The sequence below is a fragment of the Xenopus tropicalis genome, chromosome 9 (genome assembly GCF_000004195.4).
Source record: "Xenopus tropicalis strain Nigerian chromosome 9, UCB_Xtro_10.0, whole genome shotgun sequence".
NCBI lineage: Eukaryota > Metazoa > Chordata > Amphibia > Anura > Pipidae > Xenopus > Xenopus tropicalis.
This window is the reverse complement of record NC_030685.2, coordinates 24128637-24141604: the sequence shown is the minus strand read 5'-3', so window position 1 is coordinate 24141604 and position 12968 is coordinate 24128637. Positions and strand designations below refer to the sequence as shown.

Sequence of the window (12968 nt, the reverse complement as noted above, 5' to 3'; positions counted from 1 at the left end):
AGGTTGCGCCCTGTGCGTGTGACGTCAATCAAACTTGTTCAAGTCAGGCCCAGGGGGAATTTTGGGTCCGGCCTCGATTTGAGTAAGTATGTATTTAAATCCAAGAGTGACACTGCGGTCATGTCAAAAATGGCATGGTCACATCAAAAAAGACATGTTTGCCTTTGCGTGTGTAACTTGCAGCCGCAGCCGCATTTTACAAACTTTTCCACCATTCTGCGATTTTCTTGGTGAAACGGGACAGATTCCTCATCACTAATGCCAACCTGTGTATGGCCCACTCATTATATGTACAAAGTTGTTCATTATATTATCAACACATATATATAACATCTTCTTGGTGAAAACATTAAAGGAAAAAGAAAGTCAAAGTCACTTGGGGGTGCCAAAATGTTAGGCACCCCCAAGTGACTTTGACCACCTACCTTTTACCCCGGGCTGGTGCCCTTGTGAAGAGGGAACAGCACCAGCCCGGGGTAGCTGCCGGCGCTTCCTTCTTCCGCGCATGCGCAGTAGAGTGAAAAGCCGAACTTAAACATTAAAGTCGGCTTTTCACTCTACCACTCCAGGTGCCCCGGGCTGGTGCTGTTTTCTCCTAACAGGGGCACCAGCCCGGGGTACGAGGTAAGCGATTAAAGTCACTTGGGGGTGCCTAACATTTTGGCACCCCCAAGGGATTTTACATTTCGTTTCCCTTTAACGAGATTCCATACATTCAGTAATTTAGTTGTGCCAGTGTTAAAGTTCTCCATGACATATAAAGGGAAAAGTCTTCAGTTATGGCTATACCCATACATACAACATTACAGACTTAAAAAAGGGAAAAAGAAAAAAGAAGACTGTTACATGTTATTGTATTACACCAGCCTCCATTTTAGAAATCTGATGAGATCATTGTCTGGAATAAATGATTAAACATACTACTTTAATCATTTACTTTTTTTGTACTAATTAGACAGTACCTTGTACTTGTTGGTAACGAAGCCACATAAATCCATACTGATATCAGCATAATCCTATTGGGTTAATGTTTAAATAAATGTTAGTGTTAGTGGTAAGAGTTAAAGAAGACATATCCTTTAAAAATTAAGAATGTACCAGTGAATTATACTTCTCTAGATATAGAAGGATTGTGCTTAAAAAAATTGTGTTTCAGACTGATTTATTGAGAAATTCCCCCAAAACCCCACTAGTCCCGCCCATTTGTCCCACTTCCTACTGGCTGAATTCTCTGGATGTGCAGGGGGGCCAGCGGCTCTCAGTACACTGCACTGTAGGATAGGAACCAATCAGCAGCTAGGCTGACCTGATAGAGAACTGAAGACTGTCTTTGCTTGTGTGATTGCAGGGCTGTGATTGGCTCTCCCCCTCCTACTGTGCTTCTGGCAGGGACCGTTAGGACACGCCCACCATTCATTTCAAACACTGACAGGATCTATAGGGAGCTCCAATAAAGGGGCCATTTTTACAGATAGGGTTAATGTTTAGCCCAAAGGGAAACCAGCACCGTATATTATTCATAATTGCCTACAAAATTAGGGTTTTCCCATTTATCCAATATGTCTCCTTTAAGGTATGGTGATCCAAATTACCCTGTATTCATAAAAAAGTCAGGTCCAAAGCATTTAAGATAATAGATCCCTATATTTCACCCTCACCACCAATTAAGGCATATAAGTGGAATACTAATTTAGATATATGTTAGTTAAGGCAGCTATATATTAGGTCCTCCAAATGTGTTGACACGCTGGTCTTTTAGTCCTCCAACAGTTGTGACCTATCTGTGTTATAAGAAATCCCTTCTTGACTCTTGACAACCTTTGCATCTGGATAAATAACAATTTTTTAAAAGTTTTAAAGTTATTCGTGAATGGATTCGCTGCAAAATGCTGCATTTCGCCTATTTTTTTGGCGAACCTGCTGCAAATTTTTTTTTTCAAAAAGAAGGTGCGGTCATGTCAAAAAAGGTGTGGTCACGCCAAATAGGGCGCGTTTGCCTTTGCACATGTAAAAAAAAGTAGCCGCATTTTACAAATTTTTCCACCGTTCTACGTTTTTTTTGGCGAAACGCGACAGATTCCCTCATCACTAATGCCAACCTGTGTATGGCCCACTCATTATATGTACAAATTCATTCATTATATTATCAACACATATATATATATATATAACATCTTCTTGGTGAAAACATTAACGAGATTCCATACATTCAGTAATTCAGTTGTGCCAGCCTTAAAGTTCTCCATGACATATAAAGGGAAAAGTCTTCAGTTATGGCTATACCCATACATACAACATTACAGACAGATTAAAAAAGGGAAAAAGAAAAAAGAAGACTGTTACGTGTTATTGTATTACACCAGCCTCCATTTTAGAAATCTGATGAGATCATTGTCTGGAATAAATGATTAAACATACTACTTTAATCATTTACTTTTTTTTGTACTAATTAGACAGTACCTTGTACTTGTTGGTAACTAAGCCACATAAATCCATACTGATATCAGCATAATCCTATTGGGTTAATGTTTAAATAAATGTTAGTAGAGTTAAAGGAGACATATCATATAAAATTAAGAATGTACCTGTGAATTATACTTCTCTAGATATAGAACGATTGTGCTTAAAAAAGTTGTGTTTCAGACTGATTTATTGAGAAATTCCCCCAAAACCCTAGTAGTCCCGCCCATCTGTTCCACTTCCTGCTGGCTGAATTCTCTGGATGAGCTGGGGAGCCGGCGGCCCTCCGTACACTGCACTGTAGGATAGGAACCAATCAGCAGCTAGGCCTGATAGGGAACTGAAGCCTGTCTTTGCTTGTGTAAGTGCAGGGCTGTGATTGGCTCTCCCCCTGCTACTGTGCTTCTGGCAGGGACTGTTAGGACACGCCCACCCTTCATTTGAAACACTGACAGAGAACTGATAGGATCTATAGGGAGCTCCAATAAAGGGGCCATTTTTACAGATAGGATTAATTTTTAGCACAAAGTGAAACCAGCACCTTATATTATTCATAATTACCTACAAAAGTAGGGCTTTTCCATTTATCCAATATGTCTCCTTTAAAGTATGGTGATCCAAATTACAGAAAAACCCTTATTCATAAAAAATCAGGTCCAAAGCATTCCATATAATAGATCGCTATATTTCACCCTACCCTCACCAGTATAAGTGGAATACTAATTTTAGATATATGTTAGTTAAGGCAGCTATATAGTAGGTCCTCCAAATGTATTGACACGCTGGTATTTTAGTCCTTCAAAAGTTGTGACCTATCTGTGTTATAAGAAATCCCTTCTTGACTCTTTAACGTATGGAGAAGACTATTCCAATAAAAAGATACTGTACTATACATTTGAATCTAGTTTTGATATATATTAATATATAATCTAAATGTCTCTACAGACTCAGATACTGTATGCCTGTGAGACTAGTGAGGAGCAAAACTGTCCCATTTCGCTTTCTCTGCAAATGTTCAATCACAGTTGCCGCAGTTTAGTGGAAATATTCACTGATGGCGAAATATGGAATTCAGCCGTAAATTCATGCCTGGCAAAAAAAATTGCTCATCACCAGTTAAAGAGAGAATTAAATGAATGAAATGAAAAGAGAATTAAATGACACAAATGTTATATTAGATGCAAACAATTCCAGCTACCCATTCCTTCTCACTTCCAGGAAGTTAAACATTTAATAAGGCAGTTAATATATTAACTAATGCATGTGATAGAGAAGTTGGGGACAGACATCTATGATTGGTTTATATTTAGGTTATTGACTGTAGATGCTGAAACTCCAGAACATCTATAATTCTTGTCCCTCAAATTAATAGAGGAACTTCACAAGATTCATCAAGTGGATTTTGAAAAAAGAAAGTGACAGTGTGAGTATTGGATATAAGAATGTTTTCACAATCACCCCTTCCTGTGCCTCTATAAATTGTGTTACTGTACCCTGTGTTACTGTACCCAAGGGTAAAAGGGTTGGGAAAAGGAGCCCAAATTGTTGACTTTGGCACTAACTAAAATGTTACCTTTTTATTGCATCTGGACTTCTATTTTGTGCTGCTATTTTGTTTTTACATACTGTAAAGGTACCTTTGGGCAAAATGTTTTGCTGTGTAGCACTCCATTTGTTAAAAAAAAAACAAAAAACATAACAATGGAACCAGTAATACTGGTCTATAAGAATGAACCATTGTAAATAGTCAATACGTGACTTCTCTAATCTGAACCATTGGACTCTGCTTCCCTGAGACCCAAACATGACAGGAGACCAAATGATGGCTCATACCAGCAAAGAAGACCAACAGCTGATGTACAAATTGAGTCCTAATTAAGTTGAGTTATAACAATCATCATGCACTCTAGATAGTCATGATGGTAGAGTAGTGGGGTGCAGAAGAAAAGGGAAGCATGGAAAACTGCAGTGGTTAATAGTGCTGCCTTGCATTGCTGAGGTTCTTGGTTTAATACAACCAGGGCATGGAGTTTGTATGTTCCCCTTGTTTCTGTGTGGGTTTCCCTTGGGAGCCCTGGATTCTACAGTATGCACACTACACAACATTCAGGCAAGTCAGTCGGCTCCTGGTGAAATTGACCTTACTGTGGGCACATGGTACGGACCATAGAGTGTATTTTCCTCTGCACAGGAACTGTGAATGGTAAACACCTCTGTAAAGCACTATGTAATATTTAAGTCCTATATAACATTCTAAATGATAATTAAGATTTTTAATTTTTCATATTTTTTCATGCATTTATGAATGCAAGTGCAAGTCCACGTTGCCTTTATTGAGAAACTTACTTACTCCCATATATGTTCCTTTGCAACTTACTGCCAATGATATAATTAATTACATGCAAGAGATGCATGCTTAGACTGTAAGCTCTAAAGGGCAGGGATCCCCTTCCTCTTGTCTCTTTGACACATACCTCATTATGTAATAAGAGACACTAAATTTGCCCAGGAGCAGTGACCCATAGCAACCAATATATTTGCTTTTAAACAGGTGACTAGTAAGTGCTACCTGCTGATTGGTTACTAGTATAAGTTACTGCTCCTGGGCAAACTGTTATTACATTTAGGGGCACATTTACTAAGCCACGAACGGGCCGAATGCGTTTTTTTCGTAATGATCGGTATTTTGCGATTTTTTCGGAAAAATGTCGCGACTTTTTCGTTACTAATGCGATTTGTGCGAAAAAACGCGAGTTTTTCGTAGCCATTCCGAAAGTTGCGCAAAATCTGGCGATTTTTCGTAGCGTTAAAACTTGCGCAAAAAGTTGCGCTTTTTCGTAGCGTTAAAACTTGCGCGAAACGTTGCACCTTTTAAGTTTTAACGCTACGAAAAAGGCGCAACTTTTCGCGCAAGTTTTAACGCTACGAAAAAATCAGCAGATTTTGCGCAACTTTCGGAATGGCTACGAAAAACTCGCGTTTTTTCGCGCAAATCGTATTGGTGACGCAAAAGTCGTAAAGACGCCGAAAAAATCGCAAAAAATACGAAAAAGTCGCAAAATGTTTGTTTTCAAATCGGAATTTTTCCAATTCGGTTCAGATTCGTGTCTTAGTAAATGTGCCCCATGGGGTTAGCTCTTAATCTTTAATGAAACCGAACTTTGTATTTATTACTGTAATTCTATTATCATGCTGTGAACATAAGTAGCAATATATAAATATACATAAATACATACAAGGGACCTTTGCAATTTTTGTCAGCCAGGACCTGTTAGCAATTCCAGGGTTCCCTTAGTGGCTGCCAGAAATGATGCCATTCAAATAACATAGTGATATGTGTCTGAATGTTCTTTGCACATTGCACTGGGTTTGTATATAAGCCCCCTGCAGTATTATTCAATCTAATTAATAAGTGCATTTCAAGTGCCTTCTGAATGATGTTGTAATGGCAGATTCTGTTAATGAGTGACTTGGATGATTTCCCAAAGAAGCATAATATCCAAGGCTATTGTGATATTAGTAGAGATATTGGAATATATTGTTTATATAAGTGAGTTTATAGATAGGCCGGTAAGAGTGTGTGTATATATGTGCACTGGGGTTTATTAGGAGGGGTTGAAATTGATACTACATAGTTCATCCCTATGTAACTATGAATTACAAGATTATTTTTTATAAAAATTGAATTTAGCTTAATATAAAGTATAGGGGAGGATAGTTATATGAAGGGCTGTTGCCTGAAAGTGAGGGATGTACACCTACTACCCTATTGCCACATACTGTATGCACTAACTGTACTGCACATATACCGATCAAGTAGAAGCAAATAAGGGGGTTAACTGGTGCAACGCTGGATACTGATCTGGAGCTCAAGATATTACATCACCATCCTTGAAAAATGTGAAAATGAAAATCACAGCAAAATATGAAACTGAAAATTCATACATTTGCCCTTAAAAGCCACAAGACAAAACTGAGAGCTAAACTCCAAAAAAGGATATGGCTAAAAACGTTGTATTTTATATTGAACTTAATGCACCAGCCTAGATGCTCAGCATTGCTATAATAAGAATGATTTAGGCCTTCAAAATTGTGCACAGATGCTTTCCATCTTGGATTTTGTTAGGCCATTTTGCTAGGAGTGTCAATAACAATGCAGATGTGCAAAATGTGTGCTGCTGAGAAGCTAAGCTTAGGGGTCATCGCTAGTGATGAGCGAATCTGTTCCGTTTCGCTTCGCCGAAAAATTAGCGAATCTTTCAAAAGATCCGCGAAACGGCGAAAAATTCGCTAAGCGGCGAAAATGTTGTGCGACAAAAAAAATTGTTTTGTCGCATGGCTATTGTTTCGTCGCACGTGGCTATTGTTTTGTCGTGCGGCTATTCTTTTTTGACGCCGGCGACAATTTTTGGACGTGCGGCGAATTTTTCCGCGGCAAAATTTTTCATCCGTTTCGCGAAACAATCCGCCAATGGCGAAACGCGGAAATTCGCCGCGAATCCATGCCTGCCGAAACTTTTCGCCCATCACTAGTCATCGCTAATTAAGCAGGTAAATAGGGTTTGTCTGTCATTGGAGATCTTGCAATAGGGATGATTATTACCTCTGGCAACAAGTTCCATCAGGCAATTGCCTATCGCTGCTCTACAAGTCACTCCGCTATATGCAGAGTAGAGTTCCAGCATGCTGGCTGGTCACAGAGGAGCTGTTGGAGGTTGCAGGTGATGTTTCGGCTGTATCCGTGTCTACAAATTACTGGTGGTGGAGGACCTGTAAAAGTGGCAGCAAACCCTATGTATCTTAACCTGTAAGCTCTTTGGGCAGGGCTCTCTTCACCTCTTGTATCGGTTATTGGTTGCTTTATATGTTACTCTGTATGTCCAATGTATGAAACCCACTTATTGTACAGCGCTGCGGAATATGTTGGCGCTTTATAAATAAATGTTAATAATAATAATAATACCCTAGGCAAATGATTTGCAGCACTGCCTGGCAGCTGCTGGACTGCTCTGGAGTATAGCCGGGGGATCTCTTTAAGCTGGACTTTAAAGGAGCTTGCTGTGGGTCTAAGGCACCGAACAAGGAGGTTTTTGCCTATGAGGAGGCACCTACAGCCACAGAGAAGCACCCATTGGTTGCAAATGCCACCCCTATGATGTTTCATTTTGAATTGCCCTCATTGCTATACATTTTTCCTTTGAAGGAAATATCTATGTAATTCTCTGTGCCATTGGGCCCATAGGTAGATGTCATGACCATTGAAAACCAGTGTTTATTGTAAATGGAATTTTAACTAGAGTTTGATTCCAAGTTCCAATTATATACTATACAGGGTTGTCAAAATAAAAAACAATTTATAACAGGGTTGTGTTTTCATTTATAATAAAGACTAAAGGAAGTAAAAGTACAGATCAATTATACTTGGACCTTTCACCTATTTATTTCCTCATGTGACAAGTTAACTGGCAAAAGACATCCCCTATTGTTAATTTCAATTGATGCTAAAATGGAAACACAACAAAATAGGAATATGGGCAATAGGAATTCCAAAATTATGCCTCATAACTATCCCCTCCTTATAAAAACCCTTATATAAGGGACAGCTAGCCCAGCGACAGGTCATTGTTTCTGAAAACTGCTATTGATAAGCATAAAACTAACTAACTCGCTAAACTATTGTTTTTGTTTCAGGGTAAAAATGGCAATGCCTATATTGCTTTCATTGCTGATTTTATTCTTGGCATCTCATAGATCCCAGGCTCAGACAACTATAGGTAAGTGTCCAGCTATAGAGTATAAATCATACTTTAATTATTATAATTCTTTTTCTATAAATGTGCCTGTGTCCTGATGACGATCCTACATGGATCGAAATGCGTAGACTTTTTTGTTTAATAAATTGTTTTATTTTTATACTTTACCGTGATTGCTTTCTAAGAGACTATATATATATATATATATATATATATATATATATATATTTATATCAATTTTAGCATGTCTGCTAAAGACTTTGCTTTCTTCTGGATCAACATGTAGAGAGATTTACAGAGATGGGTATATTTTTGCTTTCTACCTCACTGTGATATGAAATGTAAGTAGTTACATGACTAGGAGGGAACACTTCAGAGTCTGACCTTCAGTAATGTGATTTCATACTAAGAAGAGGTAACGTGGGACCTTCTGGCCTCACACAGATCTTGACGTCACCCATATTTTTGGATGAAAATCCTCAGAAATAATAGTCCTTACATGACATACATTGCATGAATATTTGCCACCCATATAGTAGCAACTCCTGGAGAGAGTTAGTAACTCAGCCTTTGGCAGGAATGTCCCCGTTCAGGCTTTCATTTAGGCTGGTTCAGTTGCTTTAAAAAAAAACAAACAAAAAAAAACAAATATGTTATTGTTGTGGAAATGATCTTTGAAAACACCAAAACCCAGATATGTTCTAGAGGAGCTTAGGTAAGTGCACAAACTATTCCACAAGGAGCAACATTCCACATTAACTATGGGTTACAGTGTGTTTGCAACTAAAATCCCTTTGTCTACTTCTGTAAACAAAGTGTTATTTTTTTACACCCAACAGCAGAGCATAGTTGTTTCTAGAAGAATATTCACCTTAACTTTAAAAAATATTTGGCCTCCTTAGGCACTGCACTAGAGCTTTGTCTTTTTAATTTGTGTCTTTCTATTAATTAGCAACAAGATAAGTCTCTATTATTGTCTTTCAGTCTCACCATCAAACACATCATCATTTGCCACAGCACAATACATCATCAACACAACATCATCATCATCCCTGACCTATTTAGTGGACACTACAGGGTCAATGTTTGATGACCTCCAGCAGTTAAAATTGGTGAATAATTGGCTTCTTGACAGCATAACAGCAAAATTCAAGTATGGAGTGCGGCAGTATACAATGGTTGAGTTCAATGAACCAAGTAAGATCTTTCTTTTTTTCAGACTATTTATATTTCCAGTTATTCTGCATATTGTTATAGAAAGGGGAATTCTATGCTTGTCCAATAACCGGTTACTTAACCTGCTTAATATTTTTACCATAACATAACAAATTTCAGTGTAGTGTATAGAACTGTATGGGTTTCAAAATAATGTATTTATATAGCAGGGGCAAACGTCTGAGGGAATTCTAATATACAATGGCTAAACATCACTTTTACTGTATTAATTTGCCCCCCTTTGCCCAACCCGACACTCATTCCTAACACATGGTAATTCCTAACAAGCGGTAGCTACACTAGATAAATCAATGAACTACAGGACCTGGTTACTGATTGGTTCCAATGTATGATTATGAGTGTCAGGACCAGAGGGGCCAACAGGACTGTAGAATTTAGAATTTCTATCCCTTGTCCCAGAAGTGTATACAGGAGGCCAAATGGGATGCCAAGCACACAGGATTTTGGGGGATATTTGGGAAGTATTTGAAATAAGCAGCTGTATGTGCATTGACACTAAAATTATGTAGCATCTAATCTTTAACTACCAATATGATCAGCAGCCTTTGGCATTTTCCATCTGGACAGAGAGATTAAAACAGATGTTTCAGCTATTCCTGCAATCTATCGCCAACAATCAACTAGTTCTAGACTGCTGAGTAGAAGATCATATGTTCAATTTTATATGAAAATTACCATTTTTCTACCCATAAAGCAACGTTTCCCAATTTCCACAGAGTAACTTGCTTTATTTTCTGTTTTGCAGCATTTGGCCAAGTAAAGGTGACATATTCAAAGGATGAGTTTAAATCATTTTTCAATAGTCTCAACGCCTATGGTGGAGGCGACTGCCCAGAATTAGCGATGAATGGACTCAAAGTGGCTTTAGAGAATTCCCCAGACAGATCTATCATTCTAGTGCTCACAGATGCATCTGCTAAAGATTACAATGATATTCCCCTTCTGAACAGCATACGTTCACTTATAACTACCAAACAGTCACAGGTACAGTACAAGGTTTTGTTATTATTTTGTGCATGTTGGTTTTTTTATAGAAATATTTTTTTTTCTACAAGTGATCCATTGAAGGGATATTTTTATACCGAGATTTCCCTATTGCCAATATTTCTCTTTTATTCAGTGCTGGGCAGTTTCAGAACTGTCAGCCCTCCCATATTTATATACACAGCTGGAAAGGAGCTGGGGTTTGTTGAAAGTGTAATGGACTATAACACAGCATAGTAAAAAAAAAAAAAGAAATAAAGGTACATTTCATAGTTTTCTCTGATTCCAGTTGGACTAGCAGTTTGTAGTGTCAGTTAATATGATATCCATATTAAAAATTAAAACTGTGTTGAAAAGATTTTATATTGTTCAGAACTAAGAATAAAGATGAACTGTGACGATTTACTTTCTAATTTATTTATTTTTTCCCAGGTTGTCTTTTTGATTACAGGGCTTTGCTCCAGTTCAAATGACCCAGACTTCCTTATTTACAGAGATATTGCTTCTATGAGTTCTGGACATGTCTTTCAAATTGGCCTCTCAGATCTGGGCAAGGTGAGTATAGCCCCTGTGGGAGCTCTGTATGACCGGGTAGGTTATCCCTTATCCGGAAACCCATTATCCAGAAAGTTCTGAATTACCAAAAAGGCCATCTCCCATAGACTCCATTATAAGCAAATAATTCTAGTTTTAAAAAATTATTTCCTTTTTCTCTGTAATAATAAAACAGTACCTGTACTTGATCCCAACTAAGATATAATTACCCCTTATTGGGGGCAGAACAGCCTTATTGGGTTTATTTAATGGTTAAATGATTCCCTTTTCTCTGTAATAATAAAACAGTACCTGTACTTGATCCCAACTAAGATATAATTACCCCTTATTGGGGGCAGAACAGCCTTATTGGGTTTATTTAATGGTTAAATGATTCCCTTTTCTCTGTAATAATAAAACAGTACCTGTACTTGATCCCAACTAAGATATAATTACCCCTTATTGGGGGCAGAACAGCCCTATTGGGTTTATTTAATGGTTAAATAATTCCCTTTTCTCTGTAATAATAAAACAGTACCTGTACTTGATCCCAACTAAGATATAATTACCCCTTATTGGGGGCAAAACAGTCCTATTGGGTTTATTTAATGGTTAAATAATTCCCTTTTCTCTGTAATAATAAAACAGTACCTGTATTTGATCCCAACTAAGATATAATTACCCCTTATTGGGGGCAGAACAGCCCTATTGGGTTTATTTAATGGTTAAATGATTCCCTTTTCTCTGTAAAAATAAAACAGTACCTGTACTTGATCCCAACTAAGATATAATTAATCCTTATTGAAGGCAAAACAAGCTTATAGGGTTTATTCTATATTTAAATGATCTTTAGCAGACTTAAGTTATGGAGATTCAAATTACGGAAAGATCCCTTATCCGGAAAACCCCAGGTCCCGAGCATTCTGGATAACAGGTCCCATATCTGTACAAACACTTCCCTTCAGAATATGGTAGCTATCTGTAGAACAGAGGCTTCATACAGTATACATACCCACTGCAATTCTTTTGCTCAGCTCCTATGGCCTACTTTAGTAGTTTGCAGTTATGGAGCCATTATTTCATAGATCAGGTTGGAGTCTTATTGGAGGATTATTTTGCATTTTAATGCAGCCACGGGCTCTGAAGAGCTGGGGAAAGTTTTACTGAGTAATATTTTTTTACAAAAAAAAACCCTCATGTTGCTGGACAACAGCTCTTAGCATGGCTTAACCTTGATAATATGTTAAAGTATGTTAAGTATGCAGGGATTTGTAGTCCTACAACAACTGAGTAAAGTGTGTTTGAGCAGTGCAGTACAGTGACAATTAGTGTCCCTTTAGGAAGTATATTACTAAGCTGGAGAGAGTGCAGACACATTTAACTAGATTGCTAAAAGTCGCAAAATGTAAAATATCACTTTACAAATACAAACTTTTTCCATAAAAAATTAGGGGGTGCAATGGGATAGCTTTACAGTTGGGTGTTTAAGGACTAGAAACTGCACTGCATACTCAAGATAAGGCCTTACTAGAAATCTATAAAAAGACAAAATTATATTTTCAACCCTTCGGTTAATGTCATTTTTAACTCAACACAGAACTCTATTTGCTTTAGCAGCCAGAGTGACTCTGCCTAGAATTATTAGCTTGTTATCCACAAAAATCCCCAGATCCTTCACAACTGAGGATTAAGCCTAAAAAAAAGATAAAAAAGAAGAATAATAATAGTAGCATGCCTGTAAGTAGTGAGTTGAACTGACACGTTTCGCTGAAAAATGTGCAAATATGCAAAATTTCACAAAAATGCATTGGAGTCAATGGGAAGGCAATATTACACTGCAGTAAGTTGCTTTTAGCTCTGTAACAGCACATACACGTACATTACCCCACCTTTTAGAGAAGCTCCTTTCAATTACACTACAAAAATTCTTCATAGAAAATAAAAAAATGGTCCCATGTCCCAGTTTCTTCTAAACATGACACCTGGACAGCACCTTTTATA

At 37.7% G+C, this 12968-nt stretch overlaps 1 protein-coding gene across 1 annotated transcript; it reads left to right on the top strand.

Annotated features, from left to right (window-relative positions):
* The first annotated feature begins 3796 nt into the window (after nucleotides 1–3796).
* On the top strand, nucleotides 3797–12603 carry LOC108648838 (hemicentin-2-like). The gene is made up of 6 exons (XM_031893845.1): nucleotides 3797–3883; nucleotides 8152–8234; nucleotides 9198–9410; nucleotides 10195–10433; nucleotides 10866–10988; nucleotides 12565–12603. Exons 2-6 carry the CDS (start codon nucleotides 8159–8161, stop codon nucleotides 12601–12603), a joined length of 690 nt encoding a protein of 229 aa, XP_031749705.1. The 5' UTR covers nucleotides 3797–3883; nucleotides 8152–8158.
* The last annotated feature ends 365 nt before the right edge of the window (nucleotides 12604–12968 follow it).